The sequence below is a fragment of the Pteropus alecto genome, unplaced genomic scaffold (assembly GCF_000325575.1).
Source record: "Pteropus alecto unplaced genomic scaffold, ASM32557v1 scaffold24, whole genome shotgun sequence".
Lineage (NCBI taxonomy): Eukaryota > Metazoa > Chordata > Mammalia > Chiroptera > Pteropodidae > Pteropus > Pteropus alecto.
In genome coordinates, this window is record NW_006439192.1 from 2,609,121 (window position 1) to 2,635,195 (window position 26,075).

At 35.9% G+C, this 26,075-nt stretch overlaps 1 protein-coding gene across 1 annotated transcript in view; it reads left to right on the forward strand.

The window, feature by feature from the left end:
• Positions 1–26,075, forward strand: part of ZMAT4 (zinc finger matrin-type 4) — a 264,020-nt gene that overhangs the window by 91,526 nt on the left and 146,419 nt on the right. The window contains exon 3 of the mRNA XM_006916459.2: positions 25,291–25,380. Coding sequence (XP_006916521.2) covers positions 25,291–25,380 — 90 coding nt within the window. The remainder of the gene's footprint in view (positions 1–25,290; positions 25,381–26,075) is intronic.

Genomic DNA, 26,075 nt, shown 5'->3' on the forward strand with positions numbered 1-26,075 from the left:
TTCCTGCTGGACTCTAGCAAACATGTTCTTTTTATTTTTTTATTTCTAATAGATTCACTAGCCTGGTTGAACCGGCCAGCGATATGGCTGTAGTTAAATATTAGGATTTCAGCAATGCGTTCATCAAAGACTTTATAATCTCCTTGTGGAAAAATGATGTTTGGATGATAATTTAGTATGGCAGAGTGTTAGTGTTTTATATACCTGTACATAAAGAATGTTTATTAGAAGGCAGATGCCAACTAAATAGATAATTGATAACAGATATAATTGATAGATTAATATTAATATGCATTTTAAATCAGTTAATTTCTACAAGTGAAAAATCTACACAGATTTTGATTGGAATTGTATCAAATCTATATAAAATTTACAGGAAAGTTTATATCTTAACAATGTTGAGTTTGTAATACATTAATACAGTATATCTCTTCATTTATTTAAGTCTTCTTTAATTTCTCTCAGTAATGTATTAAAGTTTTTATTGTCTAGGTCTTGCATGTGTTATGTCAAATGTATCCCTAAGTATTTCATATTTCTGATTTATTGTAAATAGAGAATTAAAAAAATCAATTTCTGATTGTTTGTTGCTAGTATAAATGCAATTGAATTTTAATGTCAATCTTATATTCTGAAACTAATATTTAGCAATTAGTTCTAAAAGCTTTTTAAAAAGATTGTATAGTATTTTCTAGACATATAATCATGTTGTTTGTAGATAAAAACAATTTTATTTCTTTGCCTTGTGGAATTAAATGAAGACCACTCAAATGAGAATAAGCAAAGGCTATTTATTCAGAGCTTGATTCCCTTAGTAAGGGAGTCAGCCACCATCACTTGCATTTGGCAGAGACTTAAAGGCAGAGAAGTGAGAAGGCTTTGTCATTGGAAAAAAGGTAGAAATTCAGATATGACCTAGTTGCCTTCTTGGATTGGTTGCTACAAACAGTAGCTGGCTTTCTGGACTGGTTACTGCAGATAATAAGCTGACTTCCAGAGCTTGTTGTGACAGATGTGGGCCAGAGTTCTATATTTGTATATGATCTGGCCATTGTCCATTTGTATACTTAATCTTTCACTTTGCAATCTGGATGCATTTTATTTCTTTTTCTTGTTTTGTTGAATTGGTTATAGTACAATGTTGAACAGAACATGTGAGAGTAAACATCCTTGCCTAACGCATCTTGGGGAAAACAATTTTTCACCATTAAGTACAATGTTAGTTTTAGGTTTTTGTTTTTTTATTTTTATTTTTATTTTTTTTTTTTATAGATGGCTTTTATCAAGTTGAGGAAGTTCTCTTTTATTCCTAGTTTGCTGAAATTTTTAAATCAGTAACTGATGTAAAATAAATTTTCTTATTTTATTTTATTATATTTTGTCTGCAGGTATGGTGAATTTCATTGACTGATTTTCAAATACTAAACCTACCTTGCATTCCTGTTGTAAATCCTACTTGATCATGATGTATTATCTTTTTTTATACATTGTTGGATTTGGTTTGCTAAAAATATGTTAATTCTTATATCTATATTCATGAGGAATACTAGTCTGTAGTTTTCTTTCATTATAATGTCTTTGTTTTTGGTGTCAGAATAATATTGGCCTTATAGAATTAGTTGGTAAATATTCCCTCCTCTTTAGTTTTCTAGAAGAGTTTGTGTACAGTTGGTATTATTTCTTTCTTAAATGTTTGAATTTCTCAGTGAAACCATCTGAGTGTGATGTTTCCTTTGCAGGAAGGTTTTTAACTACAAATTTAATTTATTTAATAGATATGCTATTTGGTTTATCTCTTCTTCAGTGAGCTTTGGTAATTTGTATTTTTTAAGAAATTTTTTTCATTTCATTAAAATTATAGCATTAATTTGTATAAAGTTGCTCATAATGTTCTTTATTATTTTAATATCTGTAGAATCTGTAATACTGTTACCACTCTCATTCTTGGTACTGGTGATCTGTATCTTTTCTCTCTCCCTCTCTGCTGATCAGTCTGACTAGAGACTTACTGATTTTACTGATATTCTTAAAGCACCAGATTCTGCTTTCATTGATTTTTCTCTATTTTTTTTATCTTTTCAACTTTTTTGATTTTCTCTTCAATATTCATTTTTTTCTTCTCCTTTCATCAGGATTCTTCTTCTTCTAGTTTATTTAAAGGTAGAATTTGAAGTCATTGGTTTGAGACCTTTCTTCTTTTCTATATTCATTTAGTGCTCTAAATTTGTCATGGCATTTCCAAAAGTCTATATCATGAATCACTGAGTATTAATATTGATTGAGACATTAAAAATTGTTGTGTTCCATCTTTGCATTTTATAGTTAAGTAACCATAAATTAATCAGCATCTCAAAGTTAATGTATACATTCGATAGCAAACTGGCCCCTATACATGCAGGACAATGAGGGACCAAAGAAAGAGGCAGACCACTCCAGAATGATAGGTGGCAGGTTTAATAAATAAGAGAACGTACTTACAAGGCTTGTCTTAGGCAGCTGCAAGAGGAGTAGATCTCTGTACCCATCCCCACCAGAATTTTAAAAGTTTATATAGAGGCCTTAATTGCATTCAGTCATGTATTCAGTCCAGATGGTCTCCATAACACCTTACTCTCTCAAGGCTATGTCCTTGGAACAGCTTCCACTGCGGAACAGGAGGCAGAGTTTACATTCCAAGAACAGGAGAGGGGGTGAGAAGTCTCCAGTTGCCCAGCTCTAGGGTCAACTGGCAGTCACGTCCTCTTCCTTACCTCCTTTAACAGTATGTTCCCCCATTATTGTTTAAACCACTTCTCTTGTGAAACTAGTTTTGGAATGTTAACCTATCTTTATACTTAAAACAGACTCTAACTTTCTGTTCTGTTTTAATCTTTGCAACAGATTGCAAAATTACATTCTACCTACTCGTCCTTGGACTGAAAATAGCCTTTGGTAAAATGCAACTCCAATTTTATTCTGTTAGCACAACCTGTGTTTGTGTACATCTGTACTAGAGCCCAAATTGTTGAGGAAGGGGAGTGCTATTAGACATAATAAAGCCAGAAGAAGATCAAGAAATATCAAGCTGAAGAGAAGTAGTGGAGTGAATTCTGGTCAGTACGTTGGGAGGCACAAGGACTGAATGAGAAGGATAAATGAATGAATGTTCATCGATGGTGATGTTGGGATTTCATAACGGAATAACCGAAGAGTACAGTCTGGCTGCTCTTTATTTTCGTAGCATCATTTTTTGTATCAATAACTCAATCAAAATAATTCATATGCCACATGACTTAAGCTGGTGGTTTTTTACCCTTGTCTGTATAGAATATGCATCAAGGGTTTGGAAAATAAATGAACGAATGATTGTCATGTAGTTGTATGTACTATTTACCTGCCATAGTCTATGGCCATTTAACTCCTCTCATAGATGAAATAAGACAGGATTATTTTTTGTAGAGTTGGTTTAATCTCGTAAAAGAAAACTAGAAAATTAATAGGGTGCCAGTGTTAGTTAATTCCTTCCTCATCTTGGCCCAGTTTCATAAATTTACTCTCAGCTGAGAGGAATAGGATTTGAAGTACTAGGAATTGGATTTAAATATGACTTAGAATCAACATATCACCCCTCGTTGAAGTCCAGAAGAAAGGACTGTATGGAGGAGAACAGATGGTTGCGTTTAAGGCACTAATTTCTGCTGGATTCCTAATTCAGCAAAGAAGAAAGGAACCAGCAGCCGCAGCCTCCCCTTGGCTGCTGTGTTTTGTCATGTAAGCCAGAAACAACTGCAGTGGGCTGTTGAGGAGCTGAAGACAGCTAAACCCTCTATCTTTTAAAAAAATAATAGTCATAATTTTTCTACCCTTATTCATCAGTTTTCAAAATTTTAGTACATTTACATGAAACAGCAAATCAGTCAGCAGGTGAAAAGAAGTGGGGCAGGCTGACTTGAAATCTAGTTAAGAGCAGGTGGCAGGAGGGAGAGGGCTGTGCATGGTGCTGCATAATCATGTGGTGCCCAAGAATGTTGGGATGAAGACTTTATCATTTCTTTGGATGAGAAAATGTCCCGCCCGAATGCATGATTACACTGGTTAAACACTTCTCAGTAGTCTTGGGCTAACTTTATATATGCATATTTATCTGTGGGCTGACTTTTGAGAAGACATTCTGAATCAAAATTAGATTGTCAAGGATGATGAGGGTAAAGAAGAAATTATAGAATACTGACCATGTGTTTGAGAAAGGCAAGCAGGACTGAGTTTGACAGACAGTTCTGTTTCCTCTGCTTTAACTTCTGTCTCAAGACAGCAAGACTAATTAATATACTATATGTAATCAATTCAAATCAACAAGCAGTTTTTGGACACCTACTGTATCCCGCCTCGTAAGAATACAGGAGATTTATATGTTGCCCTTCAGTTGTAATTTGGGGCTACATGAGAGAGGCTGAGGAGTTATTAGATGTGTGTGAGATATGCTGGGGAATATTTATGAATTACATAAATGATAATAATAAAGAGGCCAAAATATATGGTAAAGACAATGAGAGCTGTGAGAGGTTAGAATAGGATGATATTAGTGTCTGGAGCAACTGGGGAAGAGTACTTCAAATCCTATTCCTCTCAGCTGAGAGTAAATTTATGAAACTGGGCCAAGATGAGGAAGGAATTAACTAACACTGGCACCCTATTAATTTTCTAGTTTTCTTTTACGAGATTAAACCAACTCTACAAAAAATAATCCTGTCTTATTTCATCTATGAGAGGAGTTAAATGGCCATAGACTATGGCAGGTAAATAGTACATACAACTACATGACAATCATTCGTTCATTTATTTTCCAAACCCTTGATGCATATTCTATACAGACAAGGGTAAAAAACCACCAGCTTAAGTCATGTGGCATATGAATTATTTTGATTGAGTTATTGATACAAAAAATGATGCTACGAAAATAAAGAGCAGCCAGACTGTACTCTTCAGTTATTCCCTTATGAAATCCCGACATCACCTTCGATGAACATTCATTCATTTATCCTTCTCATTCAGTCCTTGTGCCTCCCAATGTACTGGACTAGATATAGAAGGGTTATTATACTCAAATATATAATTGAAGGCATACTTGTATCCTAGGAATTGGGAAAAGAATCAACAAACATACAGAAGTAGGAACAGGCAACATGTTTTGATCTTATGATGGTAAAGAGAAATTATCCTGTGGTATTGTAGTTAAGACTTTAGCTTCTGGAGTCAGAAAACCTGGGTTCAAACTCTGTACAAGATACTAGTTGTATAACCTTGTGCAAGTTAAATTTCATTTAACTTCTAGTGCAGAGAAATAAGTTAGTCACACCCAAAGTTTATAATGCATTCCCCAAATTAGTCTATGCAAGGTGCCTCTTCTGTTATTTATTTGTGTACTTTTCTCCCCATACAATGGGGAGAACTTGACCTTGCATAAGGTAGCTCTTTGTAGTTGAGGAGCTCCCCCAAAGAATTGCTAGTTTAAGGCTGTCTGCTCACAGTACTCCCAGTAGCAAGGGCAACAAGTTCTCCATTGAAGAAGAACTGGGCAGTGCATCTTCATGTCCATTAAAGTGACAAAACTCTCTTATGAGTTCTAATTGTCTGTCTATTGATTCTGTCAGCTTTTCTAGATAAATGTTTTTATTATTTGCAAACAGTAAATTTAGCTTTTCCCTTCTTATTCTTAGATCTTTTTTTCTTTTTCTTTCTTTTTGGTGTTGATGAGAAATTCCAGTGCTATGTTCAGTAGCAAAAGTGACAGTGGTCATATTTTTCTTGTTACTAGTCTTTAAAGGAATACAATCAAAATTTCTCTATTAAGTGTAATGGTTGCTGTAGATTTTTCATAAAACCTATGTGGAAATAAGAACATTCTTATCTTTCCCAAAAAAAAGTTTTAAAAAATATATAAATAGGTGCTGCAGGGCAAGGCTGGAGAGGCAGCTCTCTCCCAGACAGAAGTACTGGCAGAAGCTATTATTCTTTGTTGAGCCCTCCATTGACCCAGTATGCAGACACAAGTGGGCACCATATCTAAGTCTTCATCAGCCTGGCAAATACTATTTCCCCCGCCCTGGTGATTCCCTGGGACACCCTCCCCCTGGCCCTGCAATTTGTGGGTCCACCCGAGTTGCTTCCAGTGCTTTTCCATTCAAATGGCCTATTTTGGCACATGCTGCAGACTTTCCTAAAATCTTTCAAAGGTTCACAAACTCCAAATAAGAGATATCTGGCCTTGGCATGCCCTGTACCTCTTGCTAAGCAACCCCAAGCCTGACACTTGTGGCAGCTGGCCTTGGTTCACAGCTTAGCTTCTCTCAGGCACCTCCAAGCTCAGTACAAGTGTAAGCCATCTACAGATCACTTTGTAGCTCATACCAAGTGACCCTGGGCAGGGCACAGAGGCTTACCTTGGCCTGTAACAGAATCCCTCCCAAGAGGTTCCAGAACCAACACACCCAGTGACCAGCTTCAGACCATACCAGAGCACCACCCAACCATCTCTACAAATGACACACCCAAAGGGCATCAGAGCCCTGTTATAGTGAATCCTGCTCCATAACGTCAGCCCCTGCACAACAGCTCCTGCTCTGTAGTCTTGGCCAGTCCTCACAACCGGTCAGCTTGTGGACCAGTCCCTCCCATTGACATGCAAACACAACCAAGGCTCAACTACAATAGGAAGGCACACACGACCCACACATGGGGCATACCTAGCGCACCTGGCTCAGGTGACCAGGGAGGCTTTGCCATCGGGACGCATAGGACACCTATTACATAAGGCCAGTCTACTAAGACCGCAAGACATAGCAGCCTTACCTAATACATAGAAACAAACACAGGGAGGCAGCCAAACTGGAGAGACAAAGAAACATGTCCCAAATGAAAGAACAGAGCAAAGCTCTAGAAAAAGAACTAAGCAAAATGAAAACAAGCAATCTACCAGATGCAGAGTTCAAAATACTGTTTATGTGAGCTTGGTGAGAACTTCTACAAAAAGATAGGAAACATAAAAATGGATATAGAAAACACAAAAAAAGACCAGTCACAAATGAAGAATAGAATAATTGAAGAATACATCAGAGGGAATCAACAGTAGATTAGATGAAGCAGAGGATTGAATCAGCAATTTGGAAGACAAGGTAGAAGAAAACACCCAATCCGAACAGCAAAAAGGAAAAAGAATCTAAAACAATGAAGATAGATTAAGGGACCTCTGGGACCACATCAAACATACCAACATTTGCATCACAGGGGTACCAGAAGAAAAGAGAGAGCAAGGAATTGAAAACCCATTTGAAGAAATAATGATGGAAATCTTTCCTAACCTGGTGAAGGAAGTAGATATATAAGCCCAGGAAGCACAGAGTCCCAAACAAGATGAACCCAAAGAGGCCCACACCAAGACACATCATCATTAAAATGCCAACGGTTAAAGACAAAAAGAATCTTAAACGTAGCAAGAGAAAAACAGTCATTTAACTACAAGAGAGCTCCCATATGACTGTCAGCTTATTTCTCAACAGAAATTTTGCAGACCAGAAGGGAATGACATGAAATATTCAAAGTGATGAAAAGCAAGGACTTACAAACAGATTATTCTATCTAGCAAAGTTATCATTTAGAATCAAAGGACACATAGAGTTTCCCAGACAAGAAAAAGCTAAAGGAGTTCATCATTACCAAGCCAGTATTGCAGGAAATATTAGAGGGACTTTTAAGAAGAAGAAGAAAAAACAAGATAAAAAAATATGAATAATAAAATGACAGTAACTACATAGCTATCAACAATTACTTTAAATGTAAATAGATTAAATGCTCCAATCAAAAGATATAGGATAGCTGAATAGAAAGGAAAACAAAACTCTTATATATGCTGTTCAGATCCATAGACACATACAGACTGAAAATAAAGGGATGGAAAAAGATATTTCATGAAAATGAAAATGGAAAAAAAAAATTGGGGGTAGCAGTACTTATACCAGACAAAATAGGCTTTAAAACAAAGGCTATAAGAAGAGACAAAGAGGGACCCAGTAATCCCACTTTTGGATATTTATCCAAAGAAACCCAAAACACTACTTTGAAGGGATATGTACATCCATATATTCAATGCAGCATTATTTACAAAAGTCGAGATATGGAGGTAACTTGGGTGTCCACCAATGGATGAATGGATAAAGAAGAAGTGATACATATATACAATGGGATATTACTCAGCCATAAAAAAAAAAAGAATGAAATCTTGCCATCTGCAATAACATGGATGGACCTAGAGGGTACTGTACCGAGTGGAGTAAGTCAGACAGAAAAAGACATATGCCATGATTTTACCTATATGGGGAATCTAGTGAACAGGATAAATGAACAAACAAACCAGAAACAAGCTCTTAGATACAGAGAACTTTTTGATGGTTGCCATTTAGGAAGCTTGAGGGGAATGTGTGAAGGGGATGAGGGGATTAAGAGGCACAAATTGGACATTACAAAATAGTCATGGGAATGTAGAGCAGTGGTTTCCAACATTTTTGGCACCAGGGACCGATGTTCCTATGAGAATTTAATGCCTGATGATCTGAGGTGGAGCTGAGGTAGTAATGCTTGAGCTGGGGAGTGGCTGCAAATACACATCAAACTTCGCTAGCTTGCCCACCAGTCACCTTCTGCTGTGTGGCCTGATTCCTATAACAGGCCACGGACTGGTACCAATCTGCAGCCCAGGAGTTGGGGACCCCTGAATAACACGGGGAATATAGTCAGTAGTATTGTAATAACTATGTATGGTGTCAGATGGGTACTGAATTTATCAGTGTGATCACTTCATGAATTATATAAATGCTTAATCACTGTGTTGTATACCTTAGAGTAATATAATACTGCATGTCAACTGTAATTGAAAAAAGTATTTTAAAAAATTAAAGCCATTTGTAATTAAAAAAAAGTATAACTAGATGCTAGATTTTATCATATGACTTTTCTGCATTGATTGAGATATGATTTTTTTCTTCCTTTAGTCTATTAATGTGATAAATAACATTGATTTTTTTGAAGTTATGCCATGCTTGCAATTCTTAGATAATCGATTATTGATAATGATACACTTTTTTTAAAAAAAAAAACACAATGTTGCATTCAGTTTGTTAATTTTATTTAAGAATTTTGGCATCCACATCAATTTTTTAAAATTTAATTGTCTTTACTTTTTTAGAGAAGTTTTAAGTTCACAGCAAAATTGAGAGTGTTGTACAGAAGTTTTCCATATGTGCCCTGCCCTCACTCATGCATACTCTCCCCACTATCAATATCGCCAACCAGAGAGTCACATTTGCTCCCATTGATGAACCTACACTGAGATATCATAATCACCCACAGTCTGTAATTAACCTTAGGGCAATAGGTTTGGCAAATGTATAATGACATATATCCATCATTATAATATCATATAGAGAGTTTTCACTGTCCTAAAAATCCCCTGTGTTGTTTATTCATCCCTCCTCCTCCCTAACCCTGGCAACCACTGACCTTTTTACTGTCTACATAGTTTTAACTTTTTCACAGTGTCCTATAGTTGGAATCATACAGTCTGTAGATTTTTCAAATTGGCTTCTTTCACGTAGTAATATGCATTTTATGTGCCTCCATGTCGTTTCATGCATTGGAAGCTCATTTCTTTTTAGCATTGAATAGTGTTCCATTGTCTGGGTGTACCACAGTTTATTTATCCATTTATCTACTGAAGGACATCTCAGTTGCTCCCATGTTTTGACAAATTATGAACAAAGCTGTTATAAAAATCCGTGGTTTTTGTATGCACATAAGGTTTTATTTTTTTAAAAAAATCAAGATGTATTTTTTCTTATTATCAAAGAAAAGCAAAGTTGAGCCATATGAAATTTCCAGTATTTGATCATTTTTCACCTGTCATTAATAGCAGTTTCATATGGCTCACATGTCATATATGTGGTATATTACACTGATGGATTTCATCTGTTAAATCAATAAATCTCACATGGTCATAGCGTATAATCTTGCTATCTAATATTTCTGCTTTACTTTTTATGGTTCCATGTTTCTGTTTCATGTTGGCAATGTTTTTTCAACTCCTTAAATATATTTATCATCCTTATTTAAAATTTTTGGTTGGTGTATTCCAATATCTTTTCTTCACTTGGTTTTATGTGTGGTTGTCTGCAAGATTTCTGGTATTCTAGACAAAGATGGAGACATTGAAAAGGGAGTTAGGCCAAGGAGGAAAGAGAATAACTTATCTTTGGAAGGATTGAGTCCAAGTAGGATGGTAGAAGTCCTAAGGGGAATGTTCTGAAGGCAGTTAGGAAGAAGAGGATGGAAACCAGGAGGAGGAAAGAAAGAAAAGATTGTGAGCCTTGAAAGATGGAGGTCATAGAGTTTGAGAGCTGAGAGGTATCAGAACATTGCCTCTGCCCAAAACAGGCTTCTTTAAAGCTCTGCTCTTTTTAGCCTGCTTTTTGCAGATGCCAGGAAAATTGGCATTGAGACTAGTTCTTTTTGATTTTGCCTCACACTGAAGTGCAATCCAGCTGAAGGTGGAGATAGCTCTATCAGTCTGTTTTCTTTTACTTCCAATCTGAGCGTGGCAGCCATAGAAAGGGAGAGGTGAGGAGTGAATTAGAAAGGTGAGAAAGTAAAGCCATAGTTTTCAAAAATCCACTTGCCTTCTAAGCATTTGGGGAGCAGTGAAAACCTAATTTCTAGCTCACCCAACCCTAATAATTCTTATTATGGGGTCTGAAATGTTCCTTTAAAAAAACCTCCTATGATTCTGAATCAGGTGGTTCAGGAACCAAATTGTGAGAAAAATTGGAAGGAGAAGAACTACTCCAGATCTGGTCTGCATGCAGAAGGACAAAGGCAATGAGATGGGACCTAGGAAGTCCAGTACTCTCCTCTCTGCCATCCCCTAGAGGGGCCTTCTGCATTCCATAGCATCTGGAGATGTAAACCTCTGGCTCCATTCAGCTGTGCCTCTCTCTGGTTCCTCTAGCTGAAGTAAAGGAGTGACAAAGGGACTCTGGGAACATCTGTGGAGTATTTATTGAATAAAATCATCTTCTACTGAACATGTGTATCTTTCTGTACCATCTGGCTATAGAGGATAGATTATTTCAGAAATCCCCAATTTTTCTTTAATCATGCTATCAGTTCAAAGCAACTTGCAAACAGACTAAAATGTGGGACTTCGAGTAGGTAAACAGATAAACTGAAAACCAGGTGGTGGTGGAGCTGCAGGTGACAGCCGAGTTGCAGCTGGCAGCCCGTGTATGTTTCCCCTTAAGGTCTGAAGAATAGTATTAAACAAAACAAATGTTGCTGGAAAAATAAAATATGCTTCTGGGTACTTGACTATATTGAATTCAAGAGAAAAAAATCTGTCTCCTTGTCCTTAAATGAAGCAAAGTTACTAGCCTATTTTTCTACTAGCTTAGAGGTTGAATCCTCCGATTTCAGCAGCAGTGAGGATTCCCAGCCCCACTCTACTTCAGCTGGGGAATTTCGTGTTCACAAATGTAGTTCGAACATGGAAGAAACACTAGGGTATGGAAAAATGGACATGTTTTTCTATGTATATTATTTTACGCTGAGAAATATTCCTGGAAAATTTAATTTGCTGATTACTTTTTTTCAGATTACAGAAGTCATATGTACCTAGGATGGAAAATAGGATGGATATAAAATCTTTGAAAATAAAGTCACGTTTCAAGTGTATCAGAGGAAACTGATTTTAAAAACAAATTTTTTTTAATAAGTTGGAATATATTTGTTAAGCAGATATTCTACTATTTTGGTTCGTTTTAGTGGTCCATTTTTTTTTTATTGCTGTTTAAAGTCAGGTCTATCTGAGTTATATTCTGTAGTCTGAGTCATCTGACCATTCATTCATTCATTCATTCATTTCCGCTTTACCGAGGTATAACTGATAAATTCATAAGATATTTATGAATTTGGTGATTCGATATACATTGTGAAAGGATTCCCCCTATCTAGTTAACACATCCATCACCTCACATGTTTATCATATTTATCTCTTTTTTGTGAAAACATTTAAGTTCTACTCATCAAATTTCAATTATACAATACAGTGTTATCAAGTATTGTCACCACGTTTTACATTAGATCCTCAGAACGTATTGATCTTATAGCTGAAAGCTTGTACCTTTTTACTAACCTCTCTCTATTTTTCCCAACTGCCAGTCCTTGGAAACCACTTTTATATTTATTTATTTATTTATTTATTTAATTTTAGATTTCACATATAGTTGATACCATGCAGTATTCCTCTTTCTATATCTTGCTTACCTCACTTAGTGTAATACCCTTAATGTCCATTAATATGTTTTCCTTTGCAAGATTTCCTTCATTCTCATGGCTGAATAATATATACCATATCTTCTTTATCCATTCATCCTCTGATGGACACTTAGGTTGTTTCATATATTGGTTATTGTAAATAATGCTATAATATACTCGGGAATGTAAATACCTCTTTGATTTCTCATTTTCATTTCCTTTGGCTATATGCCAGAATTGGAATTGCTGGATCATATTGTAGTTCTATCTTTAATAATTTTTGAAGAATCTCCATGTTGTTTTCTTGTAGATGTGCCAATTTACCTTTCCACCAACAGTGTATAACGGTTCCTTTCTCCATATTCTCACCCACCCTTGTTATTTCTTGTCTTTTTGATGAAAGTCATTCTAACAGGTGTGAGGTCATATCTCACTGTGGTTTTGATTTGTATTTGCCTGATAATTGGTGATGTTGAGCACTTTTTCATGTACCCACTAGTCATTAGTATGTTTTTTTTTTCCTGGAAAAATAAATGTCTATATGGTTACTCTGTTTATTTTAAACCAGATTATATATACTTTTTGTTTGTTTGTTATTGTTGCATGAGTTCTTTATATATTTTAGATAGTAATCCCTTATGAGATATATGATTTGCAAATATTTTCTCCCATTACATAGGTTGCCTTTTCATTTTTTAATGGTTTCCTTTTGCTGTGCCAAAGATTTTAGTAAAAAAAAGGAATATCTTAGATCAGAGTGAATATAAATGAAATAGAGACTAAAACAATGATACCAAGATCAATGAAACTAAAAGCTGGTATTTTGAAAGGATAAACTAAATAGACAAATCCTTAGCTAGACTTACCAAGAAAAAAGAAGACTCAATAATAAAAGTATAAATAAAAGAAGAGACATTACAGCTGATTTCACATATATACAAAGGATCATAAGAGTCTACTATGAACAATTAGATGCCAAAAACTGGGGAAAAAAAACTAGAAGAAATGGATAAATTCCTAGAAACACAAAACCTACCAACACTGAACTATAAAGAAATAGAAAATCCGAACTAATGAGTAAGGAGATTGAATCAAAAATTTCTCAATAAAGAAAAGTCCAGAATCAGAGGACTTCAAAGTTCATTTCTACCAAACATTTAAATAAGAATTAATATCAGTCTTTCTTAAACTCTTCCAAAAATAGAAGAGAAGGAAACATTTCCAAACTCACTATATAAGGCCAGCATTATCCTAATACCAAAAACAGACAAGGACACTACAAGAAAAGAAAAGTATAGCCTAATGTGCCTCATGAACATAGATGCAAAAACCTCAACAAAATATTAGCAGATTAAATTCAACAATACATTTAAAATATCATACCCCATGATCTAGTGGGCTTTATTCCAGGAATGTATGGTTCAACATCTGGAAATCAATCAATGTGATGTACCACACTAACAAAATGAAAGATAAAAATCATATGATCAACAAACTGAATATAAAGGGAATACACCTCAACATAATTAAGGCCATATATGATAAGCCCACAGCTAACATCATACTCAATGGTAAATACTGAAAACTTTTCCTCTAAGATCAGGAAAAAGACAGTGATGCCCACTCTCACCACTCTTATTCAACATAGTGTTGGGAGTCCTAGGCAAAACAATTAAGTGAGGCAAAAAACAAGTAAGTGAGACATCCAAATTGTGAAGGAAGAAATGAAACTATCTCTACTTGCAAATGAGACATATTATACATAGAAAACTCTAAAGACTTTACCAGAAACTGTTAGGACTAATAAACAAATTCAGTAAAGTTGCAGGATACAATGACAGTCTCTTCAATAAACGGTATTGGGAAAACTGAACAGCCACATGTGAAAGAATTAAACTAGACCCCTGTCTTACACCATACATAAAAATAATTCAAAATGGATGGAAGACTTGAATGTAAGACCTGAAACCGTAGAACTCCTAGAAGAAAACATCGGGTAAGCTTCTTCATATTGGTCTCGGCAATGATTTTTTGGATTTGACACCAAAAGCAAAGACAATAAAAGCAAACATAAGCAAGTGGGACTATAAAACAAAAACAGATCACAGGACAAAAAAGCTTCTGTTCCCCTGGCCATTTAAATAGTTAACAAGCATTTATCATGGAACTGTTATGTGCAGAACTTTTAAAGGTGCATGGTGGGGATGGGTCAAGACTATAAAAATAATTAGAAATTGAGGATTTAGTCATACCGAGTTCAATTTGAGAAGAATTATATGATACATATCAAGGAGTATAAATTAATCATGTGAAAAAGTAAACAGAGTAAAGAGGCCACACGTGAGCATTGCTGCTGCTGTCCTTATATGGTTATTTGGGTGACTGTCCTGTCTGGCTCAGCTAGTCATTTATTCCACAAAGGCAGGCAGGATTCTATCTTGTTTTCTGCATAGACTAAGTCTCCCTCCAAACAAATAGGTGGAGACTGCACTAATGATTGCCCATGGCAGTGGTGGGATTAACCTTGGAAGACTTCACACAGTGATGTTTTTATAAAGTGCTAAAATTTTTCTTATTCTAGACATAAATTTTATAAGAGAAACCAAGAGACCTTGAGAAGTAATGATAGCCCAGGATTGGCTTGTGGTGTTTCCACTTACACATTTCAGAAGGATTTGATAGCTTCATTGCTTCAAATCATCCAGTCTTCTCTGACTTTAGTTACCTATCACAGTGGCTTTATTTTTCCCCTCATCTCTAATTTTAAGTTCTTTACAAAGGGCTTTGGGGGAGAGACCTAGATGAGATATATTACATTATTTTTCTTCCAGTATTCTCTTATTTCTCATGTGATTCTGCTTAAAATGCTCAGACATCATGAAGACATACCAGAGGAAAATGTTTCCTCTCTGCTTTTGTGGTAATATAACTTTTTGAGTTACAAGACTTTGATTTACAATTGTAATGCATCGATGTCACTTGTGTAGGCAGACAGAAGTACAGATTTAGTGCAAACATGTTTACACAATCATGAATACTGCACATCCCACCATATACGTTTTTCTCCAACAAAAATTTATTTTTTCCTAGAACTTGTTTAAGATAAGCATTTCTCATTTCAAATGCTCTTTTAAAAATGTTCCAGAAAAAAAAATGAATGACCCAGTTCTAGAAACTTTGAGGCTATCCTTTTTGCTTTTGAATAATGGACTGATTATTGTGTACAAAAAGAACGAGCCCAAGAGAGCATCTAGTTTAGATGATGGCACATGTCTTAGTTTGTGCCGCCATAACAAAATACCATAGAATGGTGGTTTAAACAACAGCTATTTATTTCTCACAGTTTTAGAGACTAGATATCTAAGATTGAGGTGCCGGCAGGGTTGGTTTCTGGTGAAGCCCGTCTTCCTAGCTTACAGAACTGCCACCTTCTTGCTGTGCTCACATAGCCTTTACTCTGTGCATGTGGAAAGAGAAGAGGTGTCTACTGTGTCTTCTTTGTCTTAAAAAGACACTAGTCCTATTGGATCAGGGCCCCACCCTTCTGACTCTATTCAACCTTAATTACCTCTGTAAAGATCCTATTCCAACATACAATGAAATTGATATTAGGGCTTTAACACATGAATTTTCAGGGAGGCACAGTTCAGTTCACGACAGCACAAATGCCCAGGATCCTATAATTAAAAACTAAGAGACATAAGACCCTAAAGTCACTACAGCCTACATGTCTGACCACAGGTTAAATGAGACTTTGACAAGCTAGCATCTGAGGAGTTGGGATTCTTGGAAGCAGTGGAGGAAGTGACTCTGCTTGTTCCAAACCTCCTCTTCCTCAAAAAGCTGGATCTGCATGTGCCACAGTGTCTGCGGTAATATGAATCACTCTGTCTTGACTTTTGTACCAGCTGCAGCAATTCCTCAGTTTCTTCAGAGTTTATGCTTCCAGCTCAGTCTTCATCAATTCACCTGCTGAGAATTTTTCCTCCAATGTGCACACTTTGCAAAATGCCTGCAGGAGTTTTTGCTTAAAACTCTTTCTGGTCTGCAGGTTCCCTGCTTCTCTCTGACCTGCACTGCAGCAGTGGGGTATAGAGATGGAAATAGATGGGTGTTTGGTTCGATTTCATTTTCAGAGTGGAAGAGAATCTTTAACGTTTATGTACACAATATTGTAACACAATCACTTTAATTAATCAAGGGTCTTGGACTCTCTCTGGGATTGCCTCATTCTTTCATTCATACATTCAATTACTCAATCAACAAACCTTTATTGAGCATATACTATGTGACAGGCTTGGTAATAGATAGTAGGGACCCAACAGTGAATAAAACAGATATAATCCCTTTTCTCTGAGAATTTATTAATTGTGGGATTTCGAGTAAGTCTCTTAGTCTTTCTGAGACTTATTATCTTCATCTTAAGGAAGGACAATAAGAATGGTAAATCATCAATTTTGGAATGAATCTTTAAAAATTTGATTTTTTCCTTTAATTACTGGAATGATTAGGTCGCTTAGGGAGTAGGAAAATCAAAGGAAAAAAGCATAATAAGAAAAATTAAAATAATCTGTGATTCATGATAAATAATGTTAATCCTTTGGTGTATTTCTTCCTAGACTGTTGCTATATCTATGAAGACATGTATATACACATATATGTTTTTATTTAAAAAAATTGGCATCATTTATATTCTGATTTGAAACTTAGATTTTTTTTAGTATTATTTTGTAGATATTTTTCATGTCACTGAGTATTACTATGCTTGTTAGGTGGCAGTTTGGTAATCTATTATATAGCTATATCATAATATTTCTCTCTCTCATTTAGTGTAATTAACTTATTTTCTCATTTTCACTATTATAAATAAAAGGCAATACATGTCTCTGATTGCTACCTTAATATAAATTCACAGAAGTAGGATTGTTGGATTCATAGAAGTAGGATTACTGCCCCCCAAATTTTTGCCTTTTGAATATATATTGAAAAATTTCCATTCGTAAGCTTTTATCAACTTACATGCCTTCTAGTTACATACAAGAGTCTTAGCTTTTCTGTATCTTCACAAATATGGACATGTATGTTTTGAAAATCTTTCCCAATTTAATAGGTGCAAATATGCATTTTTTTAGTTTAAAAAATATAAGATAGAACTTGGATGAACTTTTTATATATCTTTTGGCTATTTGCATTTCTACAATTCTTATTTATATCCTTTGTCTATTTTAATATATTCTTTCTTATGAATTTGTTAGAGTACTCTTTATCTTAAAGGTATTAAACCATTTTTTTTACACATTGCAAATATTTTTTCTTTGTGATTTGCCTCTTCCATATATGTATTTCAGATTAAAAACATATTTTTGTTTTTATAATCATATCCATCAGCCCTGCTTCTTCGCTTTGTTGTTTAGAAAACTTTTTAATCACACAATTAGAAATATTCTTCTAGTTTCTTTTTGGTTCCAAATTATTGGGTCTATTTTAAAATTTCTATTCTATTTTATTTATTTGTCTATTTATTCTCCCACTGAAGCCAACACTATTTTTGTTCTGATCTTGTGTATGCAAAATCTTCAGTATCATCCCTCCGCCCCCACTTCTTTATCCTGTTCCTCTGCATAGTAGGAAGTTTCTCTATCTTGACTTTCACACTGATCTGCAGTGTTAATTCTGCACTTGAACTGCTGTGAAAGACCTTCAGAATTAATCAATGATATTTTTAGTGTCCTTGCTTTATTAACTGAGACAGTACATCTTCATCTTCATAAGCTGACTTATCTCATCTTTTAGCTTTTATCCTCAGTTTGTATTTTTTTAAACGGCATGAAACATGTGCCACTTAAAAATTACTTCTATTTATTATAATATTTTGCAAAGAAAAAAATCCTTGATGTCTCTTCCTTGAGAGTTTTTAAGTCTTCTTTTGTATTATAGAAGTTTTTCTTAGGTGCCACTCATCCTTGGCAGAACAGAAGGCTATTGAAGTCTGCCACATATCCCCAGTGTGTGTGGATTGGCCTTGGATCTTTTTATAGAATCCTCTGAGGATCTTTTGATCCAATTTGATCTATAAGACTGGACTACAGACCATTTCCGTGGCCCAGCAGCCTCGGTAGATCTGGAACTCGGGGCCTTGGGCGGTTCCAGCGGAGTTTTATTTCTTCCTTCTTCCTGTTGGTAAAGCCTTCCTCTAGGGGCCAGTTTTCTCATCCTAGGTGTTTAGTTGGTCCATCTTCCACTCTAGGTTTCTGCATCAAACCTCCTTTTTGTGGTAATAAGGAAGGGTACATCACTCTGGTAGCCACACTCATCAGAGGAATTCTCTAACACTTGTGGTTTTCTTCTTAGTTTATCTGCATTTGACCTTGACTTCCTAGTGAAGTTGTGCTGCAGCTTTCCCAGGGCTGAGCCCTGGCACCCTCAACCTCGGATTGTTAAGTGAGTTCTTCCAGGGCATATTCTCCTTCCTCCTGACAGATGGAACCCCTATCTCTCATCAGCCAGTCATTCTTGGGCAGTTGTGAAGTCAGACCCTTGGCATTTGTGGTCCTGGACCTAACAACTACTTTTTTACCCTAGAATGAGTGGAAACACCTTAAATATTCAAATGGAAATACCTCAAAATTGGTGGCATGTGAGAATCACTCTTTTGTAATTATCAGTCTGTTCCAGGTTTTCCTTTTTTCTTATAGTTGTTGGCTTATTTTAGCTGGTTTCTAGAAGAGGTATAATTAGATACCTATGATGAAATAAGATGGAGAAGACTTAACTAGGAAATCAGGAATGGATCTTAAAGCTTATTTGAAATAACACCTCTCCTGCCAGCCTCACAACTGTGATTTGAGGATAAAATGAGATGATAAATGTGAAAAAACTTTGAAGGCTGTTTGGAGAATTATGCAAATACAAAGTTGCTTTATCTCCACATTTCACGAGACCAAAAATCAGGAGCCTTGTTGGAAGCAAATTTGAGTTGTGAATTTTTTACAGTAATGTGTAATAATGGAAGGTGGCTATTTAGGTGAAGCACAAAGGCATTCTATTTCTGTGTGTTTCGCCCCCTTCTTTCACAGCAATACATCTGAAATAGAGGTTTATCTTGTTCTTTATCCCCCCAAATAGAAAGCTGGCCTGAATTTCCACTTAAACTATATCTTTGGGTACCGAGAGATTGTTTCAGCAAAAGAAACTAATCTGCAGCTAGGTCTGCCCCCATGCAATGCCTGGCATTGGGGGCACAGGCTTTAATTAAAATGGAAGAGTTGGTAATTTCTGGCCTATCTGGAAAGCTTAAAGCTGATGTGGTTTGAATGAAAGTAATGACTTTTGCTTAAAATGCAAATATTAATGCAAGAAAGAGCTGGGAATGACTCTCCATGCAATTGAAAGAGATTATAATTTCTTTTTCATGTCTTCTTTTAAAGTAATGGTTCTTTTCCCTCCTGAAACTCTACAATATATACATTTAACATATAGGGAATTTTTTAAAAGTTCCTTTCAGTTGGCTATGTGTCTGTCTTTTTAAATTCTTAGAAGTGGTGCAAATTTTAGGTATTGATAAATCTTTAAAAAATCATAAAGATTTGTTGTTGTTGTTTATGTGTATTTGGATGACATAACCAGTTTCAGAAGTAGCTTTCTTCCAAACCTTCTCAGTTTGGTTGTCTGGACAGCATTTGCCACCTAGCCCTGTAGTCTTGATTCATACACAGAAAGCTAAAGTGACCACATTATGAAAGGTACAGATATTTACCAAGGCATTTGTTTCTACCAAAATAAAGTTTTAAAATTTGAAATAACATGCATTGCTCATCTAATTAGCAAGTGTTGCAATGAAAAAAAATGCATTTTGAATGTTGATAAGACATTGACAAAGGTAGATGGAAATGTGGTCAATTATACCAGTATATGTTAAAAACATTCCAATGATTATAATCATTGTGAGTAAAAAGTACACTTAATGAGAAAGTACAATGGCTTGAGCATTGTGAAGTTATTATTTTTACATTAAAGGCAAATTTGTTATAGAAATAAAAAACAAAAACTATTCATACTCCCTCTACCCTGATAAATCATGCTATAGCTCTTATTGATATACTTATGAATTTTTATATAATTATAATCACAGTATACAAGCAATCTGAGTTTAGCACTTTTCATTCAACATTTATTATGTAGAAAGCATTTTTTTTTCCAATTTCTAACTGAACATCATAGCATTCCATGGCTGCTTTAACCAGTCTAATTATTGAATATGTATGTAGCTGTCTCCCATTTTTTTTGTTCCTTTTTAGATAATACTGCAATAAACACCTTTGCTCAAATTTGATTTTAACTTTTTGTGGGGAAGGTTTTATTTTTACAACAAATTGAAAGGAGTGAGATTGCTGGGCCAATTGTCAAGTAATTTGGGTAGTTAAGGGTTTGAGAGGAGCCAGTTGGAGGAGGACACTGTCAGTGACTCAAAAATGTCTTATCTTGAGAAAAAGGGGCATGTTTTATAAAGAAAGGTGAGAGTTTACTAGCAGAACTGTACCTGGTGTTCAATGGCATTGAAGACTCCAGAGCTGAGGCAGAGCAAGATGTTATACACGCCAGAACATTCTACTGAGAACCTCTTCCCCTTGTTAACCAAGATCATGTGGAAATGGCTTTGGATTTGAATCAGACTGTCTGGGAGGGTGACTCCACACTCCTCTGTCTTCGAGGTTTTTACTTCTTGCCCAAGGTCAGGGCTGACTCATGGGTGGGAAGGCACTGGATTTGTCTCAGGAAGCCTGGAAAAGCAGTGGAAGGGAAAAGAGATGACCAGGCAAAAGGGACACAGCTAAATAATGAAAGAGAACAACTCAACTATCATTCCAGAATTAGTTGGTGTTTGCCAAGGCTCTCTTTCTCTTCACCCACACACACAAGGGCAAAGTACAAAGGGTAGTCGGTCCTCCTCCTATCATCCCTGGAGGCTGGAGGAGCTGAGAGAGAAATACGGCCTTTAATGAACAAAATTGCTAATAAGCCTTAAATCCCAACATCTCCCATCACTAATGGCTTCACAGCAGAATTTATCATTTATTTCTCTTTCTTTTCAGCTAAAGGGTTTTACCAGTTTTATCAAACTGCAGCTAAATAGCCAATGAACTCTGCCTTTGTTGGAAAGGATCTTTTTGAAAGAAATGTAACATTTTAGGAAAGGAAACACACACACACACACACACACACACACACACACACACACACACACAAAACAGGCTGCATTATGAGATTTCCAATTTTGCCATGATTTTGTTCTCTGAGAGTCCAGGGCTTTGAGTAGATTGATGATGCAGGAACTGTAATAAGAAGTCCTTCTATGATAACAAATGAAAAATTGAAAACCCATTTTAGCCATATTTGAGTTCATACTGTTATCTCATTGTTTTTTTCACCAATTACCTGTCTGTTGTGCTTTTCACTAACCCAGGCTCTGTAGCTGCATTCAGCATCTTGTAGGTTTCTAAATTTTTTTTTACTGGAGCAATATATTTCTAATATTACCACTACCCCTTACCATCAACAAACAAACAAAACTGTAGAAAATCTATACAGATTTTAATAATCAACATATTTATCTGCAAAAAGAAAAATTCTAGTTTGAACTGAATGGTTCTCAAAAATCTGCGGAGCTAAATGGTGGTGTTAAAAGCATCTGACACAGTTAGCCATCTGTATTTCCTCTATACTTCTCCAAAGAGGAAATATAGATGGCTAACAGACATATGAAGAGATGCTCAAGGTCGCTAACATCAGAGAAATGCAAATTAAAACCACAATGAGATATCACCTCACACCTGTCAGAATGGCTATCATCAATAAATCAAATAACAGCAAGTGTTGGCGAGGATGCGGAGAAAAGAAAACCCTCATACGTCGTTGGTGGAATTGCAAATTGATACAGCTGCTATGGAAAACGGTATGGAGGTTTCTCAAAAAATTAAAAAAGGATATAGTTTTTGACCCAACAATTACACTTCTGTGTATTTATCCAAAGAAAATCAAAATAATAATTCATAAAGATCCGTGCGCTCCAATATTCATGGCAGCACAATTTACAATAGCCAGGATATGGAAGCAACCTAAATGCCCATCAACAGATGATTGGATAAAAAAATTATGGTCCATATATACAATGGAATATTACTCAGCCATTAAAAAAATGAAATCCTACCATTTGCAACAACATGGATGGACCTAGAGGTTATTGTGCTGAGTGAAATATGTCAGATAGAGAAAGATAAATATATGATTTCACTCATATGTGGAATCTAAGGAACAAAAAGAACAAATCAAAAACAGACTCACAAATATAATGGACAATTTGGTGACAGACAGAGGGGAGGGGGTTTGGGGAGCTGGAAGATGGGGTGAAGGATTAAAGAAGGACAAATTAGTAGTTGATAGTTGGGCAAGAGGATGGGGAGCATGGCACAGGGAATGCAATTAGCATTAATATGATGGCTAAGCGGAGAGTCAGGGGAGGGAGGTAGCAATTGGGGGATCGTTTTATGAGCAAAATAGATGTCTAACCAATGTACTGTATACTTGAAACTAATTTAAATAAATAAATTTATTTAAAAAAAATTATCTAACACAGGTCCACATAGATCTCTATTTTTCTGTCCTACCAATCTTCCAGACAAACAAGACTCCAGATAAACCTTGATGAAACATTACTCTGCTCCCTAGAAATGGCTACAAATATATTTCAAAATTACATTTCAGTACTTTTACAGTTCTATAAATATTTTTCATGTTCCAGTAGACTTTTAAACCCATTTAAAGGCTTAAAAGTATCCAAGGACTGTTTAGAAGCATAGTCTTCTTGCTATAGGCACAATGAAGGAATTAAAAAAGTGAAAAATGAGGAAAATCAGACAGAAAGGATTTATAATATATCCCGTAAACAAGATGCAAGTTGCTGTGTGTTCTCCGAAAATTACTTTGCCTTTGTGACTAATCTATGAAGGCAAATTATCATCCAGGAGACCGGCTAGAACCCAACTTTTAATAAGAGCAAAGTAGAACCAAGGCCTCTAAAAGAAGGAAATAATCTCTGAGTGAAAGAAAAGATAAGGGATTGGAATTAAGTAGTAGCAATGGATTTGAGACAAATTTACATTGTAGAGACTACAGTAGAACCAAAGTTAGGGATTGGGACAGTCATTGGTGAGAAATGTTTATTTAGCATTATGTAGATTGCAATTTTTCATACGCATCATCTCATTTGATTCTCATGGTAACCCTAATAAATATTATTATGTTCATTTTGCACATGGAGAAAATGAAACTCATTTTGGCCATGAACAAATTAGAGTAAATGACTTGTTCGATATCACAGAAAATAGTAGAGCTGGAACTTCTGACTACAGTTGTGTGCTGCTTAACAATAGGGATACATCTTGAGAAATGCATCTTTAGGCAGTTTCTTTGTTGTGCAAACAACATAGAGTTCACTTACACAAACCTAGATAGTGTAACCTACTACATACCTTGGCTATGACATAGCCTTTTGCTCCTAGGCTACAGACCTGTATAAAATGTTATTGTAAAAACAACAGGAGATTAAATGAAGAGAAAATTATGCAGTTCAAAGACTCGGTAAACACGAGATGTATGAGGCTGCTGCTGGCATATTATGGCGTACTGTTTTATAGCAAACATTTTTTTTTATATGCTGTAAGAGGACACTCTAACATAACAATAAAAAGCATAATATAGTAAATACATAAACTAGTAACATAGTCATTTATTATCATTATCAAGTATGTCTTGCACATAATCAAACTGCTATACTTTTACACCACTGACAATACGGTAGGTTTGATAACACCAGCAGCACCACAAACACTTGAGTAATGCTTTGTGCTAGGACATTACAATGGCTATGACATTACCATGGCTGCGACGTCACTAGGTGAAAGGGATTTCTCAGCTCCTTTATATCTTTTGGCACTATCATTGTATATGCGGTTTGTGTTAAGTGAACGGTCACTATGCAGTGCATTATTGTATTTTATTAGTGCCCTTTTCACTCCACCCTCCTGCCTCAAGAAGTAACTTGAAAGTCAGAACTGCAGTCTTCTTTAAAGTTGATGGGAGTTTGGGTGGGCTCTTGGATTGATCAAAGGCATAGAGGAACAATGGAATTGAGCAGCAATTAGTTTCACCAAGCAGTGCAAGCAGGAATTGATAGCTTTGCAATCCTGCAGGAGTGAGGCTTTGTTTGTTCACTGGTGTGCCTACTTATGTGCCTACTTATGCTGAACTAGTCCTGAGATGTGTGGACAATATATTTTGTTTGCTCATGGTATCTGACTTTGGAAAATCCCTTTTGACAACTTATTAATGAGGTTCAGGTATGAGAAGATCAGAGGGAAAGACTTCTGTTGGAGATACTGTATATGCCTGACTCCCAGGGGGCATTGTTCCTGGCTTCTTTGGATAGGGCAGCAGGAGCGAGAGAGAAGGTAGATAACCTAGATTTTCATCATAGTTGATCCTTGTATTATTCCTTCTGCTGACCTGTTCTTACTTTTAATATAATTAAATATATTATTCACTCTAGGCTAAAAGGTCCCAACGCTTTTATCTTTTTTCATGAACTATGTTTTCTAATCCTGAAATTATATTGGCTTCATGACCTTGGGCAAGTCACTTAACTTATCTAAACCTTCATCTCATAAAACTCACAGGAGCATGCAAAGGTGTTTTCTAGTAAAAGTACTTCTTGGCATTTTTTTTTCTTTTTAATGGCTACATAAATTTTTATTTATATACATGTATATTTTTTTCTCCCCTCCAGTAAGCAATCTTTTAGTTTTAGGTGCATGAACCAAGCCCAAGTCACTGGCTGTGTTTCCAAGGATTTAAAATGCCTTCTCTTTCACAGTATCTGCTTCTGCTTTTCCTTCCCAGAGTCGAAAGCATGCAAGCAAAGTCCGACTGTATTACATGCTTCATCCCAGGGACGGTGGGTGTCCTGCCAAGAGGCTCCGGTCAGAAAATGTGAGTATCTGGCACCATGTGATATCCTTAGACGATTTGTTCTTCTTGCTAAGACTTTTGCAGATGTAGGAATTGTGGTCATGTCCAGCTTAGTGGGAAAGTTAAGTTAGTAGAAACAGTTCTCATTACACATTACAGAAAATATTACACGTAAGCAAGCCTTTTTTCTTTTTCCTGCCGGAACTTGCCAGCATGATGTTGGAGGACTTTTTGAATATACCATTCTGGGATTGTGCAGAGAAAGGATAGACAGAGGTGCTGGGACGGAAAGAGGTCGAGTGAGGGGAGACAGGAACCGCCAGAAGGCAAAGAGCAAGGAAGACATGACCTAAGGGGCAAACCTGTCAGAAATAGCAGATACTTTGCTTTTTACATATTTTATTTTTCCTTTGGTGTGTAAAACAGAATGCCAATTTGTTCATTTATAATGAGGACTGTGCACATTTTGAAAATAAAAATACTCAGGGCTTTTGATCAGCAACCCCTGTCCTTGAGGGAACATTTACTTGGGAAGACAAATGGTAATTAGAAAATTGCTTTGAGGGTGTAAAGTCAAAGCAAAGAGTTTGCTTTAGCCAGGCTAAAGCTAAGACTGATGCAATAAATATTCCTTCTTCCCAGCAGGGCTTACTTTTCCTAATGAGTAGAATATTGTTTTTAATTTGAGCTGTTTTTCTTGTTAAATTATAGTTGGC